General features: G+C 41.3%; 1 protein-coding gene across 5 annotated transcripts in view; it reads right to left on the bottom strand.

The window, feature by feature from the left end:
• TLE1 (TLE family member 1, transcriptional corepressor) overlaps window positions 1–24,204 on the bottom strand; it is a 107,034-nt gene that overhangs the window by 47,046 nt on the left and 35,784 nt on the right. For 2 of the 5 annotated variants that reach the window (XM_008963855.4, XM_003811447.6), the window contains exons 6-8: window positions 23,814–23,888; window positions 5,680–5,884; window positions 4,930–4,946 (exon numbers count right to left, since the gene is read on the bottom strand). In XM_008963855.4, coding sequence (XP_008962103.2) covers window positions 4,930–4,946; window positions 5,680–5,884; window positions 23,814–23,888 — 297 coding nt within the window. Of the gene's footprint in view, window positions 1–4,929; window positions 4,947–5,679; window positions 5,885–23,783; window positions 23,889–24,204 lie in introns of all 5 variants that reach the window. The other 3 variants (XM_008963850.5, XM_008963848.4, XM_008963852.4) reach the window with 2 other exon arrangements.

The raw sequence follows: 24,204 nt of genomic DNA on the forward strand, positions 1-24,204 counted from the left end.
TTTTCTTTTTTTTCCAGAAAAAGACCAACAGTATTCTTTTCCAAAGCAAGCCTCACATCTTAACTCCTCCTTGCCTTCTATAATGTTGTCATTTTGAGAAAAAGTGATGGATGGGTGGTCCTAACTAGGATTTGGTCCTGCCTCTGACAAAATTAACTAGTCAAGAACAGCTAGAGAAGAGTAACAAAAGAAAGAAACCACTTTATATAAAACAAGGTGATGTTTGTCATCATTATCTCTAGGCAAGTTCTAAATACAAACTCCTGGTGATTTTAGAAGTCAATTACAGAGTGACAACATGGTCCCTCAGATTACTAACTCTCAATCTGTTAACTAAGTAACTGTGTGACCGGATGCACCCAGCCTCCTTGATAAAACCATGGTGCTGTGCCATATGACCTGAAAGACAGATGAGTGGTGCTTAGACTGTTCTGAGTTAGGAACCCCTTTCCGAGAATTTGATGAGTTATAATCTCTCCCCAGAATTCTGCAAATGAGCACGGACCCACCCAGTCCATCCATGAATGCCACTGCGTAGGTCTATACACCGTCTGCTCTGGAGTCTCCCCCAGAGTCTCCTCCCTTTTCCAAACAGTGATCACACTAGCTAGGTATTTCAGTGCCTTACATTCAACAAATGTTTAACTGTGACATAAAATGGATCACTGCAAAATGATAGCAAGTATACGCAGCACCTCAAACAGTACTCGGGCACATAGTCAGGGCTCAACAAATATTTGTCAAATGACCCGAAGTATTTAAAAGCATGCCCTATTATAAATTTTTTTAAACCATACAACTTTTTGTCAATTATCTCTTTCAAGCAGATAAAAATAGCATTCCCTTCAGCCAAAATTTAATGTAATTTATCCTTATATTAATTAAAATATCTAAAGTTTTTTTTTATTACTACTGAATGCTATTAAGAAATAATGGCCTTTCTTAGGTCATTTCATATTTCTCTGCTCAAGAGCTGCACTTATATAACAAAAAACAGATATCAAAATTTTAAAACAGCCAAAATAATTTTTTAAACCAAAGCCAAACCTCTATAAAGTTGCTAACTTTATTGTTCATCCCTTTCAGAAATAAGAAACTTTAAGGCAGTTTCCATAAAAACTTTCACTCTTAGAACAGCCATGTGTCACTAAACAACAGGGATACTTTGTAAGAAAGCCATGTCAGGCAATTTCATCATTGTGCAAATATCGAATAGTGTGTTTACACAAACCTGGGTGGTATAGCCTACTACACACCTAGGCTACTGCTCCTAGGCTACAAACCTGTACATGTTACTGTCCTGAACATTACAGGCAGCTACAACACAATGTAAGTATTTGTGTATCTAAACACACCTAAACATAGAAAAGGTACAGTAAAAATACGGTGTTATACACTTAGGGGACCACCATCATATATGCAATCCACTGTTGATGGAAGTGTTGTTATGCAGTGTACTGATTGCACTTCTATTTCCTAGGCTTCACATTAAAACAGATTGCTTATTTAAGGCTCATTTGTTTTCCTACCATAAAATCTCTAACTAGCAAATTAATTTCTGCCACTAAAAATAAACAAACTACCTACCAACCAGTTTTAGGCTCACAGATAAAAATCCATACACACCCACATTCCCTGCGGATCCCATCAGTCTCTGATTTCTGCACTTGGTATAAATAATATGTTCAATATAGAAAGACAAACAAGAAGAAAAAAAAAACAGTAAGGAGTTCGTCTTATTTATGGCCAAGGTTCTCAGACTTTGGTCCAAGGATCCCTTAAGGGTCCCGGAGACCCTCGCAAATCTATGAGGGCAGATTCTCTTCCTAAACGTCAACTAAATACCACAAAAGAGCGAATGCAGAAGATGAGAATCCAGCTATCCTCTTTAAAACTCAATAAACTACAAGGCATTCAAGACATTTGTAGACATACATAACAATGCCACTCTTCCCACTATCATATTTTTTGCTTTGGAAAAGTTATTTTTCATTAATAATGTTATTTGTATTAACACAATTTAAATTAAGTAGCTCTTCATCTGTTTAAGTGATTTAATTTTTTTTCTTTCTTACCCAGTAAGTATCAAAAATCAAAATATTAACCTAGTAAATATCAAAATATAACCCAGATAAACAAAAAGTTCTTCAGGGTCCTCAATAATTAGATTTCAAGGGTATCAAGATCATGAGGCCATAAGGCTTTGAAAATCACTGGCCCGTAGCAACCACCCTTAACCTTTCACTGGATTAAAAAACAGCAGCAAACAGCAATTGGCTGACTTAATCTGCCAAGTAAAATTAGACTTTCTAATTCAAACCACTTTATTAAATAGATAAGTACTGTAATATTTTAGGCACTAATAGTACATATCATCTCATTATCCACTGCTTTTCATACTCATTTTTATACAAAGTTTGAAGAGCTACTTAATTTTATATAACTGTAGCAAAATCCCACTTATGTGGACAGTGAACAGTTTAATTCCTCTCTATGGACTGAATTAAATGCTTAGGTTACAATTAGTGTAGTTTTCCCATTTTAATCATCATTGCCCAACAGTTTTCTGCAGTAATTAGGCAGGAAACACAGCATATATACTTGTTCTGAAAATATTCATTGAAATGATTAGAACTTGTCAAAAATTTGATATAAAAAACATACACGTCCAAAACATATAAATCCACATTTGAACTAGAAAGTTCGTTGACTGCTAACCCTAACTTATAGACTTAAAAATAACCCACAGTTGCCTGTAACTCAAGAACTGCTTCATACTTCTTGAAGGGGACAACCAATAACCCTCCCTCCACCCACTCCAATGAACCCATGAATTAAGTACTTGCATATATTTTTCTGTCAAAAATACCAACAGGAGGTTATCGGACACATTCGGAAATTCAGAAAGACACAGAGGTATAAAATACATCTCTACTAGCTTAAGCATACAAACCTCTGCCTATTCACACCCCTGGCATTTCAGAGAGGCACATACCACGTGGTATCACTTCCACAATTCTGATACCAGTAAGTTATAGAACTTTTGCTGAAACTTTCTCCAGTCTTGCTTCTTTTAGTAATTGTGTCACTCACTCCTCCTCGATTCTCTGGGAGAGGGCTTTGTTGCATGCTTACATACCTTGAATTGCAGATGCGTGTCCCATAATGCCTTACATATATGGTATGCACTCAATGAACATAGCCATTTAAGGTGAAACAGGAGTACTGAAGAAAACATGTTAAATTGAAGTCCCAAAGCTAGAGTAAGTTCAATAGATTTAAAACACATAACAGCCTAAAGGGCATGGGCTTTCCCCAAATTTCTTCTGTGATTTCATCCAGGGTTAGGTTTTTAAATTTGACACTCTACTGAACAGACATAAAAGATGACTATCTCACCGGGCATGGTGGCTCAGGCCTGCAATCCCAGCACGTTGGGAGGCTGAGGCAGGCGGATCACCTGAGGTCGGGAGTTCCAGACCAGCCTGACCAACATGGAGAAACCCCGTCTGTACTAAAAATACAAAATTAGCCAGGTGTGGTGGCACAGGCCTGTAATCCCAGCTGAGGCAGAAAAATCACTTGAACCCAGGAGGCGGAGGTTGCAGTGAGCCGAGATAGTGCTACTGCACCCCAGCCTGGGTGACAGAGCGAAGACTCCATCTCAGAAAAAAAAAGACTATCTATAGGAACCCTGGAATGGCAAAACAATAAGGCTTCCTCCATAAACTAAAGCCAGTTTACTTATCTGTACTCTGTGTGTAGAATATTTTATTTCCCAGCTATAATTTTTTGTCCCCCCAATCCCCTCTCAACATTTTCCAGAGAAATTTATAGGACAAGAATTTTAAAACTAGCTACCCTTTCCTTCAACCATTCCCCACTCCTCCACGCACATCCAGATACATGAAATATACCAAGATCTGTCTCAAAGACAATTTTAAACGTAGCTACTATTCTACACAGAAGAGGGGGGGAAAAACCCTGAACTTTTATCTTCCCCCCAAAACTTATACCAAAAAAGTTATCAGATTTAAATGTTCAGTATCCCTTTTTTTTTTTTTTTTTTTTTTTACCATATTAAACACAGTCAAAATACTGCTATGTTCAGAAAGAAGGAGGCAAAACCTGTAGGTTATCCCAGCTGAAAAGGGGCTGAATTCTCTCTATTTGCTACACAACATTTGAGACATACTTTAAGTACAGGTCTCTCCAGAGCTAACTGGTAGATGCATGTACGGATCAAATGTACACATGAAAAATGAGTGTGACTTAGGCTGGTGAAAACATGAACTCTATGCACACAGCCCTGTCCACTGAATTTCCTTCTTTTTAAGAGCTTACTGGTATGCTCAGTTCTTATGTCTAAAATAGATATAAGATCAAGTTCACATTCCAAGGACAATTATGCAAAGAAAACAAGATATGGAAACCTAGCAACCAAGATGCATTCGCAGAGGATGACTGGTTTAAGTAGAAATGGTACATTACTAACCAACTTCACAAAGGGATTGTGATCTCTTGCCTCTAAAACTGATTTAAGATATAAAAATGAATATTCTTTTAAACTACAGCCAACCAGACTTAGAATGCAACCATTAACACTTTTAAAGTGAGGCAGGGGAATATACAGATCAAAGTGTATTTCCAAGTAAGTAAGCACAGCAAATAGTGTTGCCTCCAAATTATGCCCTTCTTGTCTGATGCAAGTTTTGTAAAAAGACAAGAGCAGAGCGAACAGTCATATAAGAAAAAGAAATTTTAAAGGAAAAAAAGTAAAAGAAAAAAGCCAGGTCACTGAGACAGACAGGGAGAGTGTGCATGTCTGTCTGTGCCTGTGTGGAGAAGTGTTGTCAGAAGGGGACCATATGTGTATGTGTGTGTGTGTGTGTGTGTGTGTGTGTGCGCAGCAGGCGTTTGAGTACTTACTGTGCCCGGCTCTCTGTCTGCTCCCGAGGTTACCAAGAAACGCACAGACATGCCCGTTCAGACACAGAGGCAAGAACAGAAATAAAAAAAAGGGGGGAATAATTAGAACACAAGCCCCAAACAGTTTTAAAAATGGCTTTTATTTATATAAGTCATTGCACATTCCTAATACAGTGATTTCCTGAAAATTACAGTATTTTGTAAACATAAGATTTACAGTTTAACCATACACAAAGCCTATTTTTTTATTTCTTGACAGAATAAATTACTTTTCTTCAAAAAATTAGTCAAGTGCAATTTTGCCCAATATTTAATGCATACTAGAATTAAAGCCTATGAAACTAAGTAGTAACAGATGCAATTATCAAACCTTTCATTTGAACACATTCACTTTCAAATTTAACTTCTTATTTCGCCCCATTTAACAACATTACTTTCTTTGAAAATTACCCAATTAAGCAGTTAACAGTTTTCCATAATATGGTACAGGCCACTGGCATTAACTAGGCAGTTGCCAAGATGTCAAGATGCCTGCAATCTAACGAGATCAAGAAATCTACAGATGCCCACAGCAAACCCTGCAAACTTCCAGGGTGACCTGTGTTTCAGTGGAAAGCTTTGCGACAGTTCCTCTTATCTCATTGTTTGCTCTCTGTATAAGGTTGGGGCTCTCTTTAGCGATGCACACAACTTTGCAGCACTGTAAGAGTATGAGGACAAAGTCCTAATCTGGCTTGCCCGGCCTCTCACCTCTGTGGTGCTCTGCATCGTGGTGCTTCTTGTCATCTTTTATTGCCAAGTGAGACTGCCCACTCAGAGCACTAGACAGCGCAAGAAGGCCGGCACTGCCCCCGAGGGGCGGGATTCCAGGAGGCTGAAGTCCCGAAGGGTGAGGCGTAAGGGGAACTGGGGGTCCGTGGCCATGAGAAAGATGCTGAGCTTGCAACTGCTGCTGCTGTTGGTGGTGGTGAGAGAGAAAAAGGAGGAGGAGGAGGAGGTAGTGGTGACAGTGATGGCGATGGAGGCGGCATCCAGGGGAAAACAGACATGACAGGAGGGGAAGGCGGAAACAGAACAGGAGGTTCAACAAACACACAAAAGGAGCCAAGAAAGAGAGGGAGGAAAGGGGAAAAAATGCGATTAGTGCTTTCAGTTCATCAAAAGCTTTCACCTGCTCAATTACCTCTCCCACCTTCCCAAAATATAATCCTCACATCTACATTGTCACTTTCTGGTATCACTCACTCCAAGAGGGGAGCTGTTTATTATTAAGCAAGGCTGGCTACATCAGTAAGTAAACATGAGCTAGTTCTGTCTTTATGCACCTCCAGGGATGAGATCCAGCATGTCACTGAATCTAAGATGCCACAGATTTTCAGACTCACGCTGTTTTCAGAGGGTTTAAAATGGGGGTGGGGATGCATCCCACAATATAGTAGCCATACTCTCAACCTGTCACCAGGTAACTCCATTTCACTCTACACCCTTGCATTGACTTACCACAGTAGTATGATGAGACAAAACCAAAATACATCACTAAGGAACAGAATTTGGAAAAGAAGACCCAGTAATCTGGGTGGGTGTCTCATGTACCACCCAGGCACTTGTGCCCCCTTATTCCATCAATCCCTCTCAGTACTGTGAGGAAGTATTGCAATTCCCATTTCCCAGAAGGAATGAAGGCTCAAAGGCATTGACTAAATTGCTGAAACTCTATCCCTAGGCAAGAGGGGACTGCAGTCAGTACAGGAGCAACTCTTAAGGCTGCTGTTTACCATGCTGCCATAGACAGGGGAGAGGATCTCAGGGAGCCAGGCTTGTGGCCGCTGGAAGAAACATTAGAGACGAAACTTTGTTTATCCTTTCCTTCCTACCAAGCTCCACAACTCAAACCCACTCTTTCATTGTGACTGATGAAAATACTGAGACCTAGAATGGGTAGGACCATGGATGAGGAAAGCACTTATGTGTGGGACTCCAGCCAGCGAGCCAAGCCCCCGTTCCCAAATGCCTTTTCCATGACTGCACTTTGCCCCCATTGCTTAACCCATTCCAGAAGTTCTAAGTCTGTTCTCATTACACAGTATCATTGCTCTTACACATTACATTTAAAAGCACATTGTATGAAATGAAAAAGTATCCAAGAAATGGCCCCTGTACCATGAATCTGGCCACATTTCAGCTGTCCAATATAAAACTTATTTTTGATGAGACAGTAAAAACGATTAAGGCTCAATTTCTAAGGTGTAATGTTAGAAAATTCTCCAGATTCTGATTTGTGCTCACTTCCTTGGGACTCAATTACTCATTTTATTTATTGTCCCTTTGCGTGCACTGAATATATTAAATCTTCATGCCAGATCTTCAGTCATTTCTACCCAGCCCACTGATTTTTAACGGAATCCCAAACACAGTTCCCAGCCTCAAAAGTTAGAGAAAACACCATCTTAAGGCCAGAAATCAGTGTCTGTGGAAATTTTACAATGAATTTTCAAGCACTCCAACTTTTCTAAAAATGTTTAGGGTCAGGCACAGTGGCTCACTATAATCCTATAATACCAACACTTTGGAGGCCAAGGCAGGAAGATCACTGCAGCCCAAGAGTTTGAGACCAGCCTGGGCAACATAGGGAGATTCCATCTCTATTTAAAAATAAATAAATAAAAATGTCTAAGAGCCAGCCAACCATCTTTATAAACTTTCATTCTTTTCAAAGAGAGCATGGTTCTAATTAGAAGCAAAATGGAAAAGGGGATGAGGTCAGAACAGGCAGCATTCATAGCATTCTTGGAAAGTATAAACTACTCATTCACCATTTGAGATCATAATAACAATTTCTTTATGCATAAAATCACCTTCCTGTCATCCCAAAGACACTAATTCTTGCTCTGTCACCTTTTAAGAGCTTGGCAATAGTGAGACATAAAACTGAAGAAGCTTGCAGTGGCATCACGGTCCACTAGGCATGCTCATTAGCACTTAATTAGGAACTAGACACCTGCCGTAAGAAATGTGCTTGGAGAAGGATGAGGAACAGGACTGCCCTACCAGCAATTACTATCATTACTTGGAGAGTAAGAGCTATGTCAGGCTTCTGGGTGGCGGGGGCAGGGGGGGGGAATGCAATGATGCATACACAAGCAAGTGCAGCGGGTAATTAAGCACGGCACTAATTAAAAGAAGATGAGAGAGGCTAAGCAGAGGGGAAGGAATCTAACTACAGGGTGGAGGATGCCACCCTCTCACCCCTCTCCCTGCTTCCCCCACTCCCCTAAAAATCTAGAATGGAGTCACCAGAAGATGACTTCAGAGGTGGGATTCTTATGTCAGACCAAACATACTCCGGTAATATTTAGATACTAACAAAGTAAAGATTTCCAGCCAGGCACAGTGGCTCACCCCCATAATCCCAACACTTTGGGAGCCCAAGGCAAGTGGATCACAAGGTCAGGAGTTCAAGACCAGCCTGGCCAAGACGGTGAAACCCCGTCTCTACTAAAAATACAAAAATTAGCCAGGTGTGGTGGCGGATGCCTGTAATCCCAGCTACTGGGGAGGCTGAGGCAGGAGAATCATTTGAACCCGAGTGGCAGAGGTTGCAGTCAGCTGAGATCACGCCACTGTACTCCAGCCTGGACGACAGAGTGAGACTCCGTCTCAAAAAAAAAGAAAAAAGAAAAAAAAATATTTCCCCTCCCATAAATCCAAGCTAGCTTTCAGAAAGATGAACTGGAGAAGGTGGATCATGCCTGTAATCCCAGCACTTTGGGAGGCTGAGGCGGGTGGAACACTTGAGGTCAGGAGTTTGAGACCAGCCTGACCAACATAGTGAAACCCTGTCTCTACTAAAAATATACATATTAGCCGGGCGTGGTGGTGCATGCCTGTAATCCCAGCTACTTGAAAGGCTGAGGTGGGAGAATCGCTTGAACCTGGAAAGCAGAGGCTGTGGTGGGCTGAGATCGTGCCACTGCACTCCAGCCTGGATGACAAGAGTGAGACTCAGTCTCCAAAAAAAAAAAAAAAAGATGAACTGGGTAGCAGATTCTGATATCTTACTGTGAAGAGGTGATGGCTTACATAATGGGGCTTTGCCACAGCTGTGAAGTAAACTTTTGTGGTTAAACCCAACAGTTTGACTAATATCTATCAACAGCAACATTCAACAGCCTAACTGGCCATGGGCAACTTCCACCTCTACCCTAATCTGATCTTCTAGGTCCCCTGAACAAACAGCTCACTGTCTGTTATCAGAGGTAACTGGGTTCTTCCATCCATTGCTTGGCTACAATGAAAGGTTCTTTTTTTTTTTTTTTAAGCAAAATCCTATCAAATTGAAAGGAGTACTAAGCAACAATCAAATGGATCACAACTGCTGAAGATGTCGTGATTCTAGGAAATGTGGCCACTCCACCTCATATTCGACTTCTTGTTTCTGCAGGGCAATGCTCCTAGATAATATCTAAGTGTCCATCGTCTGGCACAAGCTTGGAACACATCTGAGGCAGGGAGGGTAGGTATCATGATACCTACCCATTTCACAGATGATACTGGCTCAAAGCCAAGAGGCTTGCTACAGGGCTCAGAGCCAGAATGAGGGCTACAAACCTTTTGTTTCCTAGGACAAGATTTCTCCTGTAACCCCAGCAGCTCAATCATGTTCTCCAGAATAAGAAAGGAAAAGGGCAAAGTCATTCTCTACTGAGACTTCACATTTCCCCCACTGCTCAGCTAACCAGATGCTCTTGAGAACACCTGATACTACATACACAGAGACAAATCCACCCTCACCAACAGGCCTAATGGCAGTGACGGGGGAGTTTACGCTTAGACTGCATGAGTACCATCTCCTGTTCCCCCTTCTCAATGCCTGTCCTACATCTGCAAAAGGACACTAACCCTTGCCCCCAGCTCTCTTCCAAAGAAGCACGTCAAGAAGAATCAAGCCTAACAATGTTGGCTCTGGCTTTTCTCAGAAGTAGATGCTTAACATTATAAACACAAAGTGTCATTTCTAAGATAACATATTTATTTAAATGAGTAGAGGGGCCAAATCTAGAAGAGTAAAACAGCTATCTCCAAAAGGACAGCGCTCCTCTGTCCCATCTGTCTTTGGAAGCCCATTTTTTCTCAACAAGGCTTACCTGAGACAATCTTGTACTTATCACCTTCAACAGAAGGAAAAAGTATGGATGCTACTTGAATATATTTTAGTAAAAAGTGATACTGATACTACTATATAGCCAAAACCCAATAGCTCTGCCGATCAGGAGAATTTATGCACACTTTTCTTTTTTTGAGACAGAGTCTTCACTGTTGCCCAGGCTGGAGTACAGTGGCGCAATCTTGGCTCACTACAATCTCCTCCTTCTGGGTTCAAGCGATTCTCCTGCCTCAGCCACCCAAATACCTGGGATTCCAGGTGCACACCACCACACCCAGCTAATTTTTGTATTTTTAGTAGAGATGAGGTTTTACCACATTGGCCAGGCTGGTCTGGAACTCCTGACCTCAAGTGATCCTCCCACTCCGGCCTCCCAAAGTGCTGAGATTACAAGCGTGCGCCACCACACCAGCCGATACATGCATTTTTTTTGAAGCAAAGTCTCACTCTGTTACCCAGGCTGGAGTGCAGCAGTGCAATCATGGCTCACTGCAGCTCAAATGCCTGGGCTCAAGCAATCCTCTCACCTCAGGCTCCTAAGTACATACTTAGCTGGGACTACAGGTGTGCACCAGTACACTTGGCAAATTTTTTTTTATAGAGATGGGGTCTCACCATGTTGCCCAGGCTGGTCTGGAACTCCTGTTTTCAAGCAATCCTCCTGCCTCAGCCTCCCAAAGTGCTGGGATTACAGGTGTGGGCCACTGTGCCTGGCCACAGCTTGGCTAATTTTTTTTACACAGATGGGGTCTCACCACGTTGCCCAGGCTGGTCTAGAACTCCTGGCTTCAAGCAATCCTCCTGCCTCGGCCTTCCAAAGTGCTACATTACAAGCGTAAGCTACCATAGCTGGCCTGCATCTGTCCTCTCCAACCAAAACCTGCCCCTATCATTTGGAAAACTGCAAGATGTTTTTTTCAACATGACAGGAAGGATGAGGAAATTTATTCTTCTATCTAGGCATTAGTTTATAGTAATTAGGAAATTTGCTTAAAAGTCAAAATGCTTGTAGATTTATACAACATAGAACACACGTGAAAAAGTTTGTAAAGTGATTAGTAAAAGTTTTTTGTTTTGTTTTGTTTTGTTTTGTTTTTTTGAGACAGTCTCGCTCTGTCGCCCAGGCTGGAGTGTAGTGGTGCAATCTTGGCTCACTGCAACCTCCACCTCCCAGGTTCAAGCTATTCTTGTGCCTCAGCCTCCATAGTAGCTGGGATTACAGGTGAGCACCACCACACCCAGCTAATTTTTGTATTTTTAGTAGAGATGGGGTTTTGCCATGTTGGCCAGGCTAGTCTCGAACTCCTGGCTTCGAATGATCAGCCCACCTCGGCCTCCCAGAGTGCTGGGATTACAGGCATGAACCACCGCGCCCAGCCGAGAAAAAGCATTTTTGATAAGCAATGACAGTTTCTAGCAATATAGCTGGTTTCTCAGGCTATGATTCTAGACCACTGGTTCTCAAGCAGAACCAATTTTGACACCCCTCCCCTCCCTGCTTCAGGGACATATGGCCATGTGTGGAGGTCACTGCGGGGAAGGGAAAAGAATGCTACTGGTGCATCTAATGGGTGAAGGCCAAGGATGCTGTGAACATCCTACAATGCACAGGACAGCCCTCACCACAGAGAATTATCCTGCCCAAAATGTCAACAGTGCTAAGGTTCACTAACTTGAATTTAGACCTAAGCTGAGATTCTGTGCCATTAATTAGAATTCATGTTCTTGTATGCTAAATGACTTGCCAAATTCTTGTTTAAAAAATAAAAATACTATTCAACATTCAATCACATTCACTGTCCCTTCATCGCCATCTGAGTACCCTGTCACAACACAAAAAAATGAACATCTGTTTTCTTAAGCTGATTCCACTAACAATTTCAAAAATTAAAAAAAAAAAAATCCTTGTATTTTACAAAGCAATTTGAGAAAGGACTACACTGGGAAATTTTACATACTGGTGTTCTGGGGCCCTAAAGGGAATGACAGACGTTCAGATTTGGGGATAAAGAGATCAGTGCACTTGCTCTAACCAAAATCATTTGAATAGGCTGAGAGTGAGACAAATAAAACAAATGCCAAACCCTGAGTTAATGATACCGAAAACCCACAAGGAATAAAGCGACCTCATCCATGTCAAACAACAGCCACGCATTGAGAATTTTAATTCACATTTTACTTAGTGCAGCTTGGGTCAATTATATTACTATAATGAAACTGACTTTGCTGTTTACATTCAGAGTGTTACTGTAATGGTATAGTTTCTACACACAGTCACAGCACATGGCTTATCACCATGTTGTTGTAGCCTCTCACAACTGGGAAGGACACCCAGTATGAAAACACAGGCCAATGCCCACCTTCTCCTGACCGGAAACTAAGCTCCTTACCACCAACCATGGAATCAACTTTAATTTCTGAAACTTCACCCGCTTTGTAACCCCAAGAAAAACTATGTCATAAAAAATCACAGACTTAACCCAACCCAAACTAAAACCATGCCCCTAAGTGGCACCTCTGATGCTAAGAGTGACAGTAAGTGGCATTTATAGCACCCGGTATTTAAACACTTTCTTTTAAGGGGACAAAAACGTGAAAAGGAGCATTTGTGGACAGTTCTCTCCAAATCACTCTTCCTTGATTTCTGCTATTTCCCTGTTCTTTAAAACACTCAATTCCTATCTTGGGAGACAGCAAAATAAATAAATAAATAAATAAAAATAAAGAAGAAGAAAACTGGTATGCTACGTAAACACGTGGAAAAGAGCTGTCTGGCAGCAGAAAACATCAAGGACACTACTGCAGGAGTTATCGCAAAACCTCCCATTATGTGAATGGCCTCTCACGTAAAGAGGGGCAAGGGTGATAAACAGGGAGAAACTGCTTATGGGGCCAAGAATTCTCCAGCCACTTGAAGACAATAACAAAAACTAAAATAACAATCCAACTAAAGGCCCCATCTCAATGCAGGAGCACACAGAAAATGATGCATGGGCAACCTAAGGAATGGGAGAAAATATTTGCAAACCATACCTCAAATAAGAGGTTAACATCCAAAAAACTCAATAGTACAAAAATTTAAAAAAAGTATCCTAATTTAAAAATGGGCAAAGGACCTCCTGAACAGACATTTCTCAAAGAAGACATACAAATGGCCAACAGATATACAAAAAAATGCTCAATATCATTAATCATGAAGGAAACGCAAATCAGAGCCACAATGAAGTATCACCTCAGGCTGGGCGCAGTGGCTCACGCCTGTAATCCCAGCATTTTGGGAGGCCGAGGTGGACGGATCACCTGAGTTTGGGAGTTTGAGACCAGCCCAACCAACGTGGAGAAACCCAGTGTCTACTAAAAATACAAAATTAGCCAGGTGTGGTGGCGCATGCCTGCAATCCTAGCTACTCAGGAGGTTGAGGCAGGAGAATTGCATGAACCTGGGAGGCAGAGGTTGCAGTAAGCGGAGATCGCGCCATTGCACTCCAGCCTGGGCAACAAGAGCAAAACTCCATCTCCAAAAAAGAAAGAAAGAAAGAAAGGTCACCTCAAACCCGATGAGATGGTGGGTAACAAAAAGACAAAGATATGTGTTAGTGATGGTGTGGAGAAAAGGAAACCTTTGTACACTGTTCTTAGGAATGTAAATTGGTACAGCCCTGATGCAAAACAACAGTATAGAGGTTTCTCAAAAAGTTAAAAATAGAACTACTTTCTCAAAAAGGTTAATTATCCCTTTTCTGAAGTGCTTGGGACCAGCAATGTTTGGATTCTGGATTTTTTTCAGATTTTTAAATATTTGCAATATTCTTACTGGCTGAGAATTAGGGCTGCTCAATCTGTACATGATCCAGCAATCCCACTTCTGGGTATATATCTAAAGAAAATGAAATTGGGGTCCGGGGTCCGGGCACAGTGGCTCATGCCTGTAATCCCAGCCTTTGGGAGGCCGAGGCAGGTGGATCACCTGAGGTCAGGAGTTCGAGACCAGCCTGGCCAACACGGTGAAACCCCATCTCTACTTAAAAAAAAAAAAATTAGCCAGGCATGGTGGTGGGTGCCTATAATCCCAGCTACTCCGGAGGCTGAGGCAGGAGAACTGCTTGAACCCAAGAGATAGAGGTTGCAGTGAGCCAACACGGTGCCACTGCACTCCAGCCTGGGTGACAGAGTGAGACTCCGTCTCAAAAAATGAAAGAAAAGAAAGAAAGGAAAGAAAGAAAGAGAGAGAAAATGAAATCAGTATATCAAAGATACATCTGCAATCCATGACCACTGCAGTGCTATTCACGAGAGCCAAGATACCGAACAACCCAAATGTCTGTTGATGGATGAACAGATAAAGAAAATGTGGTACCTATAAACACAATGGAATACCATTCAGCCTTGAAAAAGAAGAAAATCCTACCACTTACGACAACATGGGCAGATCTGCAGGACAGTAGGCTAAGCGAAATAAGCAGATTCAGAAAGACAAATAATGCATAATCTCCTTTCTATGTGGAATCTAAGAGTACAACTCACAGAAGCAGAGAGTAGAATGGCGGCTGCCTTGCGGGGTAGGGGAAAATGAGGAGCAATTGGTCAAAGGGTACAAGGTTTCAGTTACCCAAGATAAAGAAGATCTGGATTTCCAAGGTACAACACGGTGACTATAGTTAATAATACGGTATTGTATACTTGAAATTTGCTAAAATGGTACTTTGTGGTGTGTTTGTTTTTTGTTTTTGTTTTTTTTTTTGACAGAGTTTCGCTCTCGTTGCCCAGGCTGGAGTACAATGGTGCGATCTCGGCTCACGGCAACCTCCACCTCCTGGGTTCAAGCGATTCTCCTGCCTCAGCCTCCTGAGTAGCTGGGGTTACAGGCATGTGCCACCACGCCAGGCTAATTTTGCATTTTTAGTAGAGATGGGGTTTCTCCATGTTAGTCAGGCTGGTCTGGAACTCCCAACCTCAGGTGATCCGCCCACCTCAGCCTCCCAAAGTGCTGGGATTACAGGCATGAGCCACCACGCCCGGCCCTTTGTTTTGTTTTCTTAGAGACAGGGTCTCATTTGGTCACCCAGGTGGGATACAGTGGCATGATTTTATCTCATTGCAGCCTTGAAGTCCCAGACTCAAGCAATCCTCCCACCTCAACCTCCTGAGTAGCTGGGACTACAGGCACGCACCACCACACTCAGCTACAGGCACGCACCACCACACTCAGCTAATTTTTTTGATTTTCAGTGGAAAAAAAGTCTTGCTATGTTGCCCAGGCTGGTGTCCAACACCTGAGCTCAAGCAATCCTCCTGCCTTGGCCTCCCAAACTGCTGGGATTACATGTGTGAGCCACCATGCCTGGCCTGTCTTTATTCTTTCTCCATTTCAGCTAATCCACACAGGCCAACTCCTCCTGCATGACCACTGCCTTGCTCATCCCATTTCCCTGGAAGGCCATTAAGGCTATGACAAGCCATGTGAAGGTGGATCCACTACAAAAACTATACAGGTTTTGATTGAAAAGATGTTCAACATCATCAGCCATCAGGAAAATGTAAATCAAAAACGGGAGATGCTGCCTCACACCCATTAGGATGCGAAGAATAAAAAAGATGGACAGGAAATGCCAGAGATCATGTAGAGAAATTGGAATTCTCGTACGCTATTGTGGGAATGTAAAATGATGCAGCCGCTTTGGAAAACAGTCTGGCTGTTGCTCAAAAAGTTACCATAGACCCAGTGATTCTACTCCCAGAGACAAATCCAAGAGAAAACATGCCCACACAAAAACCTGTACACAAATGTTCATAGCAGCATTATTCATAATAGCCAATCAGTGGAAATAACCTAAATGTCCATCAACTTATGAATGAATAAGCAACTGCAGTATATTGATGAAATGTTAATTGTCAATAAAAAGGACTAAAATACTGGTGATACGACAACATTGATAAACCTTGAAAACATGCTAAGTAAAAGAAGCCAGGCATACAAGGCTACATATTATATGATTCCATTCATATGAAATGTCCAAAATAGGCAAATTCATAGAGATGGATAAGCACATTGGTAGCAGCCAGAGGTTAGGGGAGGAGGCATGAAGAATAAATGGTAATGAATACGGAGTTTCTTTACAGGGTGACAAAAATGTTCTAGAAAAATTTTATAGTCGTGATGGTTGTACAGCAATGTGAATATGCTAAAAACCACAGAAGTGTATGCTTTAAAAAAGATGAATTTGGCCAGGTGCAGTGACTCATGCCTGTAATCCCAGCACTTTGGGAGGCAGAGACAGGTGAATCACCTGAGGTCAGGAGTTTGAGAACAGCCTGGCCAATATGGTGAAACTCCATCTGTGTTAAAAATGCAAAAATTAGCCAGGCGTGGTGGTGTGTGCCTGTAATCCCAATTACTCAGGAGGCTGAGGCAGGAGAATCGTTTGAACCCAGGAAGCGGAGGTTGCAGTGAGCCGATATCGCACCATTGCACACTGCACTCCAGCCTGGGTGACAGAGTGAGACACTGTCTCAAAAAAAAAAAAAAAAAAAAAGGTGAATTTGATGGTGTATGTATCATATCTCAATTTTAAAAATAACACACAATAGGCTGGGTGCGGTGCCTCACGTCAGTAATCCCAGCACTTTGGGAGGCCAAGGCAGGTGGATCACCTGAGGTCAGGAGTTCCAGACCAGCCTGACCAACATGGAGAAACCCTGTCTCTACTAAAAATACAAAATTAGCCAGGCATGGTGGCGCATGTCTGTAATCCCAGCTACTTGGGAGGGGAGGCTGAGGCAGAAGAATCGCTTAACCCGGGAGGCAGAGGTTGCAGTGAGCGCCAAGATCGCGCCATTGCACTCCAGCCTGCGCAACAAGAGAGAAACTCCGTCTCCAAAAAAAAAATAATAGTAATAATAATTCAATTGTAATTTTAAAATAACTAAAAGAGTGTCATTAGATTGTAACACAAAAGATAAATGCTTGCTGGGTCTGGTGGCTCACACTTACAATCCCAGCACTTTGAGAGGCCGAGATGGGTAGATCACCTGAGGTCAGGAGTTCCAGACCAGCCTGGCCAACATAGAGAAACCTCGTCTCTACTAAAAATACAAAATTAGCCAGGCGTGGTGGCACATGCCTATAATCCAAGCTCCTTGGGAGGCTGAGGCAGGAGAACCGCTTGAACCCGGGAGGCAGAGGCTGTGGTGAGCTGAGATCAAGCCACTGCACTCCAGCCTGGGCAACAAGAGTAAAACTCTGTCTCCAAAAAAAAATAAAATAAAATAAAAATAGATGCTTGAGGGGATAGATACCCCATTCTTTATGATGTGTTTATTAAACACTGCATGCCTGCATCAAAACATCTCCTGTACCTCATAAATATATACACCTAGTACACACAAAAATAAAAAATTTAAAAACACACAGGTGTAACTCCTATAATGGGGTACTCTATTTTCTATTCTGAAGCTTTTTTCTCCTTCTGGAAAAATGAAGAATATATAATGCTTTATTCCAGGGAATCAAGTAAAAATCACAGGAAACTATGTGGGTGGGTTGATAGGTGCAGCAATCACAGCACACGTTTACCTATCAAACAAACCTGCACATCCTGTACATGTATCCCGGAACTTAAATTAAAATTTTTTTTTAAAAGGAAAGAAATATGTGGGGAAATTAAAAAGTAAATGCTTCAACACTTTTCTAATAACTACAAAGCATGATGACAATAATCCGGACACTGAGGAAAAGTTCTGCATTTGTCAGGCGCCTAGTTGTGCTCTCAGTAAAAACAAACAAACAAATTTAACCAAAGGAGAAATGGGCTGCGAAGACTTCTTTGCAATATTGCTCTTTCCCTTCGGAAATTTAATAAAAGGGCTAGACTGTTGGAATTTAAGTAGAGAGTACGTCACTAAATACAAGTTAGTAGAGCTAGAAGATCCATGTTTGTTGTAGCTATTTAGTCTTCTCTCGGTAGCAGGATATGCATTATTCTCCTAGGGAGAATTTGTTTTATAAAGAAACTTACAGCTGGGTTACTGATGGCTTTCCAGGGATTAACCACTTACTCATAAGAATAAGAGGCCAACCTCATCCTCTTAAACTTCACATACTACAATCCCATAGATAGCTGACAGCTATAGCCAAAGGAGAAAAATAATCCAACATTTTACTAATCCTTAAACCAATCATCTCATGCAAGAGTGGAGAGCCCTTTAGGTCTACAACTCAATCTCTTAGGGATAGACAGGCTCCTTTTACAAATGTTTTAGGAGTTTGAGTTCACAGCCATCCCCTACACAAAAACATCTAGTCAGACATCACAAAATACCCTAGACTTATTTTTAATTTTATACTAAGTTGTTTTAAAATATACAAAATCAGATATTTGCCTATGGAGAAGGAATACAGAAATCTGACCAATAAACAGATTCCCATATAAGCCCCATATGACTTGACCAAGGTTATGTTCATGAAAAATAAGTCAGACTACATCCAAATAAGTGAGAAAGAAAAATGAGGTTGCCTAAACCCAAATTTCATGGTTTTTTTTTTCTCTTGTGCATAGGTTATATGTAAACAAACTCAAATTTCTTGATCTCCTAAAGTTCACAGGCATTACTATGGGTAACTGCTCAAATTTTCTTGCACCCAACTGTCAGCTCTGAGGCCACAAATAGAAACCTGGCATTTTGTGGACGGGAAGGACAGTCCCCACTGGTCATCTGACGATGTCTTCTCTCTCTTCCCTCCCAATTTTATCAGAATGATTCCTATAACCTCTTGTGCCAACAATGACACTATCTGCCTTATTCTTTGTGTTAGGTAAGGAAGCCAATGATGTCTTCACATTTTTGCTCTCAATTCTGTCTCCATCTGTTCCCCAAACTTAAGTTTGCACATCAAAAGCTAAATGGCCATCCTTTTTCACTATTGTTTCCTTATTAAAAGTCATTCATGCACAACAACTTAATGGCAGGAGCAAAGCATCTGGCTGGGTCTAATCTCAAACACCCACATCCCTGTAACCACTAAAGACAAAGGAGGAGGTGCACTGCTGCTTGGCACAACCACCACCGACCAGGACTTGACCAACTGGACCCACAGATCTGCTACAAGCACTTAGGGAAACCAGGCAGACAAAACTGCAGTTCAAGGAGTCAGGAACACATGTTCAGGGAAGGCTGGGAAGGTAGATGGTATTACCATCTACAGATAGGGGACACTGATAGAGGTTAACTGACTATATGAGGTCATAAAGCTAATAGATGGCAGCTAAGCATCCTCCCCAAGTCCATCTGATCCCAAGACCCATGCTTTGTCCAAGGCAACACAATGTAAATATTCCTATGTGGATTACCAAAAACACCATGAAATGGACCAACAGGTGGTTAGAAATAAAATATACAACTGTGCCATTGTTTACTATTAATATTTTTTAAAATGCAATTAGCTGATTCTTTTTTAACTTTTCAGTTAAAAAAACAACCATCTTTATGGGCAGGCACGGTGGCTTACACCTGTAATCCCAACACTTTGGGAGGCTGAGGCGGGTGGATCACCTAAGTTTGGGAGTTCAAGACCAGCCTGGCCAACATGGTGAAACCCTGTCTCTACTAAAAATACAAAAATTAGCTGGGTATGGCGGTGCATGCCTGTAATCCCAGCTACTCGAGCGGCTGAGGCAGGAGAATCACTTGAACCCTGGGAGGCAGAGGTTGCAGTGAGCCGAGATCACACCACTGCACTCCAGCCTGGGTTACAGAGTAACACTCTGTCTCCAAAAAAAAAAAAAAAACCCAAGCATCTTTAGCTCTTCTTTCACATGCCAAAAGAAAGAAAAAAAAAAAAAAAGCAAATATCTTTCTTTAGGAGAAGGGGAAAAACTGTAAGAATAATGGAATTCACTGGGGTCCTGGAAACCACCCCCTTATTGTGGAATGTGGGTTACCAGGTATACACAGGTATCAAAAATCAAGCTGTGCATTTCACTATATTACAATTATACATCAACTGAAAAAAAACAAATATATGTGTGTACAGATATGTATCTCTCTATATTATCCCTCGATTATCTGTGATGTAAAGAGAACAATAATTATTTAAAATCCCAATCCCAACTGAAATCAATTATTCAATATCTATCAGAGCAGGTAGAAGAGAGCTTTTAGTTCCAAACTCCCCAAATAATAAAGTGGAGAAGTGGTCTTGAAGAGTCTTTCAATCAATTATCCCTGCATTCCGGCAGCCATTAGCCATTCCACAAAAAAGATGTTACAACATTTAATAACCAATTTTGTTTTGATCATTCTTAATAGAAATTTTAAAAAACAAACAAAAATGTTGCTTATGGTGTAAAAACGATCCTGATCTAAAAACTCAAGGTCTCAAATGAGTAAGTTCCCCTCCCACAATGCGACTTGTTTTCTAAGGCCTAAGTGAGCTGTGTGTCAAACCAAATAAACCTTGTACATATTTTGTACACCTTTGCACTATAAATTATCCTTTTCATTGTGACAAGACTACAATACATTTAATAGGAAAAGAATTGGTAAGAAGCAACAGTCAAAAAGTAGGGCTGTAGTTATTATTCTGCCAGTCATCAAATTTGCTGTCAAAGCTGTTTAAAAAAAGGTCTACAAAAATATTTCAATAGTCTCTCCAGTATCAAATACCTAAGAAGCTTATTTTTCTTAAATACCGATACTCTATGTAAGTTGAAGGCAGGTGCTATGGTGAGAAAGAATTAAAATTCAGTATTTTTTGTCAGACAGGAGAACTACAATTTCTATGCTGGTGAGAAACGGGGACTGTTAATTCACTCAACAAGCACAGAAAAAATACAACCTCTCTCTGTCTCCTCAAAGAGCACCCACAGGCCCAAGACATACCTTGAACTAACCTAGAAGCTGGATGTCCTTGAGATGATTTACTTTTTCCAGGTTTGATAAAGAGAAATATCTTTAGCCCTGTCAAGCAAGCAGTAAAGCTCCTTGATTGTACCTTAAAGGGAATGAGAATGTTTCGGCTCATTTGCATTTTAAAGGGTACTCTTTCATGATCTTTCACACTTGTAATAGATGTCTAAACCGTTAAATTACTATTTCTTTTCTTAGCCTGAAAGTGGATGCAGACTAAGAGCGTGGCCTCTCCCATTGTTCTTTACCCTAAGTCGGCCCCTGAACAATACTGACAGCTGCTATCAAACCAGGCTGCATTTACTCTGTGCGCAGCTGCTGCTTGTAGGAACAGACAGTCTCCCGGTACCTCCTCCCCTCTGGGGAGACAGGTTGACACACTGCATGTTCAATGAAGGGGTGCAAAGGTCCACTGAATTGTCAACCCAATTTTATGCTACTTCAATTTTCCAGAACACACACAATTCCTTTCAGGCAAAAATCAAGCATATGCCACAGCATGAAACTTAAGGTGTGGGATAATTATTGATCACTACAAACTTGAAAAGAGCCTTCGGACATAAATTCATATACTAATCCAAAAATTACGATGATAAAAACCGCACATGCCAGTATGCCCAAGACACACAATGGGCGTAAGTCTCGCTTGCATTGCGCCTGATTCACCACTTTGGTTTACTGTTGCCAAGACATCCAGAGCTAACCTGCCTTTATAATAACCTCCACAACATTTTTCCTGGACTAAAGCCATTCGTAAAATTAGAAATTCATTTGCCCTTCTAAAAAGATCTGCTATTTTTATTCTCTGATTCAGCTCAAAATGGGTATTACCTATGAACATCTGGTTAATGCGATTTCCTCCTTCCTAAAGTGTAGGTGCAAAGCAGATTCACAAGAGCTGGGCGGTGCCTTTGAGAATTTAAACGTCAGAGTTTTACCATCATGAAATTATATGTCGTAATGTAGAGTCTATCAGAAAACAAACATGTTCCACAAAGTTTAACTGGGTACTTGAGAACTGCTTTGCATATGTTTTCTTTTAATCAAAACAGGCTTTTCCATCCTCATTCATTTGGGTGAAAAAATTCTGTGCTTGAGCTACAAAGTACAATTCACTATTAGTCTTTGCTAATCAAACACAGTACATGCGAAAGTACCAGTGAATATTTGATTTGATCTCTGAAATAAAGCAATTCATTACACAAGAAAAGGGTACAGAAGGCAGCAGACAAATGCAGATGTAATTGTGTTTTTTGTTGAATGTGATTAGAGAGCCCACTAAGTAACAGTCAAAAATGTGATACTGAAGGAGGGGGAAGGCAGTGCCTGGATCTGGGGGGAAGAGGAGGGAGAATTGTTTATGCAGAGCTAAGCTGTCAAGTGTAATAAAGCAGCTTGAATAAAATTTAAGCTGAAAATCCACTGAAGCTCCCCATTTCAGGGAGGAAAAAGCTATTAAAAGGAAATGAAGGTCACCCTCCTAGTTTATTTCACCTAATTGACTGCCAATAGCTTACCACAGACAACTCAACTGCAGATCTGCAATTGAGAAACTGATGAAAGGAGAGTTTTCAAGCTGAGGCTCATTCTTTAATCCTCCTTGGCTCTTATGTTTTTTCTCCATCTCCAGTTGGGATGTAATTTTAAGCCCTGATGGATTAACTGGTTCCATTGTCTGTGGCCGTCATTGGACTATGGCACTCTTAATCCGTACAGCAGCATGTCTAATTATCATTACAAAGTGTCTGAGGGAACTATAAAGACCAGCAGGGCATCATCTCACAAGCAATTAACATAAATTGATAAATGAGTGATTTGAATCTGCTCAAGGCACTCACATATGAATAAAATCCGAAAGGACGGTCCCTTGTTTCAGCTCCTTCTTTGGCTTAGTCTGGAAGGGGACGAACACATGAGAACCGTCCCAGGTCCTGCAGTGGGGGGTGGGGGATGAACTCATGCAGGGGATGGAATGCACGGTTCACCAGACTCATTAATGCAGAGCAAATGACTTGTGATTGACAACCAGTGGCTAGCACAGAGCACTAACTGAACTCAACAGAGGAGAGCAGAACCCCGGTGAAAAGGCAGGGAGCACTAGGGCAGACAATTAACACTTCTTCCATGGCAAGAGAGCGCTCTTTTCATTGGTGTGTGATTTAAAAATTCATGAAAGAGGCACAAGAAAGAACAAGAGCCAACAGTTATATAGGTTCGAATACCCCAGAAAGCAAAAGGCAAAAAGCAAGGATAACTAAATGAAATGATAATTCAGAGACCCATATTGACCTCACTGTGATCTAACATTGTAAGACAGAAGTGAGGAAAGTATTTAAAATTCTAACCTAAAGCTGTTACTAGACTAATGAAGCACGGGTGGTTTAGGTGTCACAGGATGAACTACATTTATTTTCCCACTTAAAAGGAGATTTAGGGCCGGGCAAGGCGGTGCCTGCCTTTGGACCCAGCTACTCAGGAGCCTAAGGCAGGAGGATCACTTGAGTTCCAGGCCAGACTAGGCAAAATACCAAGACCCTAGTCTGTCTAAAAAGAATTTTTTTAATTAATAGATTTATTTTTTGTCCCCTCCTAAAATGCTTCTCCTGTCATCTTCCTTATGCTAAGCCCTCTTCCTCCATATACCTTAGCACACCCCAAGTCTCTTCCTCTCCTCCTCCCACCCTTATCAAATAGGTCAACGTTAAGATACACACACACACACACACACACACACACACACGTAAAGCCATCAAATTAATAAGAAATGAAAGCTGGTTATACACACTGTAGGAGGTAGACCTGGTAGGCCACGTACCCCGATGATGGCATTCAACTCTGCCATGGTCACCTGTTTGGCACGTTCGACAGCCTGGGCCACCTGTTGTTGATGCTTTGAAAACAAGGAGAAGAAAGGGCATTAGCAACAGCCAAAAACTTCACTGTATATTCTAACAACAAAAAGTCAAATGCTGTGTGCAATGCAGGCTGAAGTAGAAGGGTTTAAATGCAGAATTTCTCAACCACACTTTATTTTCACAGAACATAGATAGGGAAAGAAAAACTGAGAATGGCGCTGCCCTTTATTTCTAAACATCACCAGTCACTACTTCTGGCTGTAAATTTCGGCTTGGAATGGTAGAAAACAAAAAAGGACATAAAGAATGATAACATAGGACCTTAAAAAATAAATAGAACAGAATTTGGAA

The sequence above is a fragment of the Pan paniscus genome, chromosome 11, assembly GCF_029289425.2.
Source record: "Pan paniscus chromosome 11, NHGRI_mPanPan1-v2.0_pri, whole genome shotgun sequence".
Classification (NCBI taxonomy): Eukaryota; Metazoa; Chordata; class Mammalia; order Primates; family Hominidae; genus Pan; species Pan paniscus.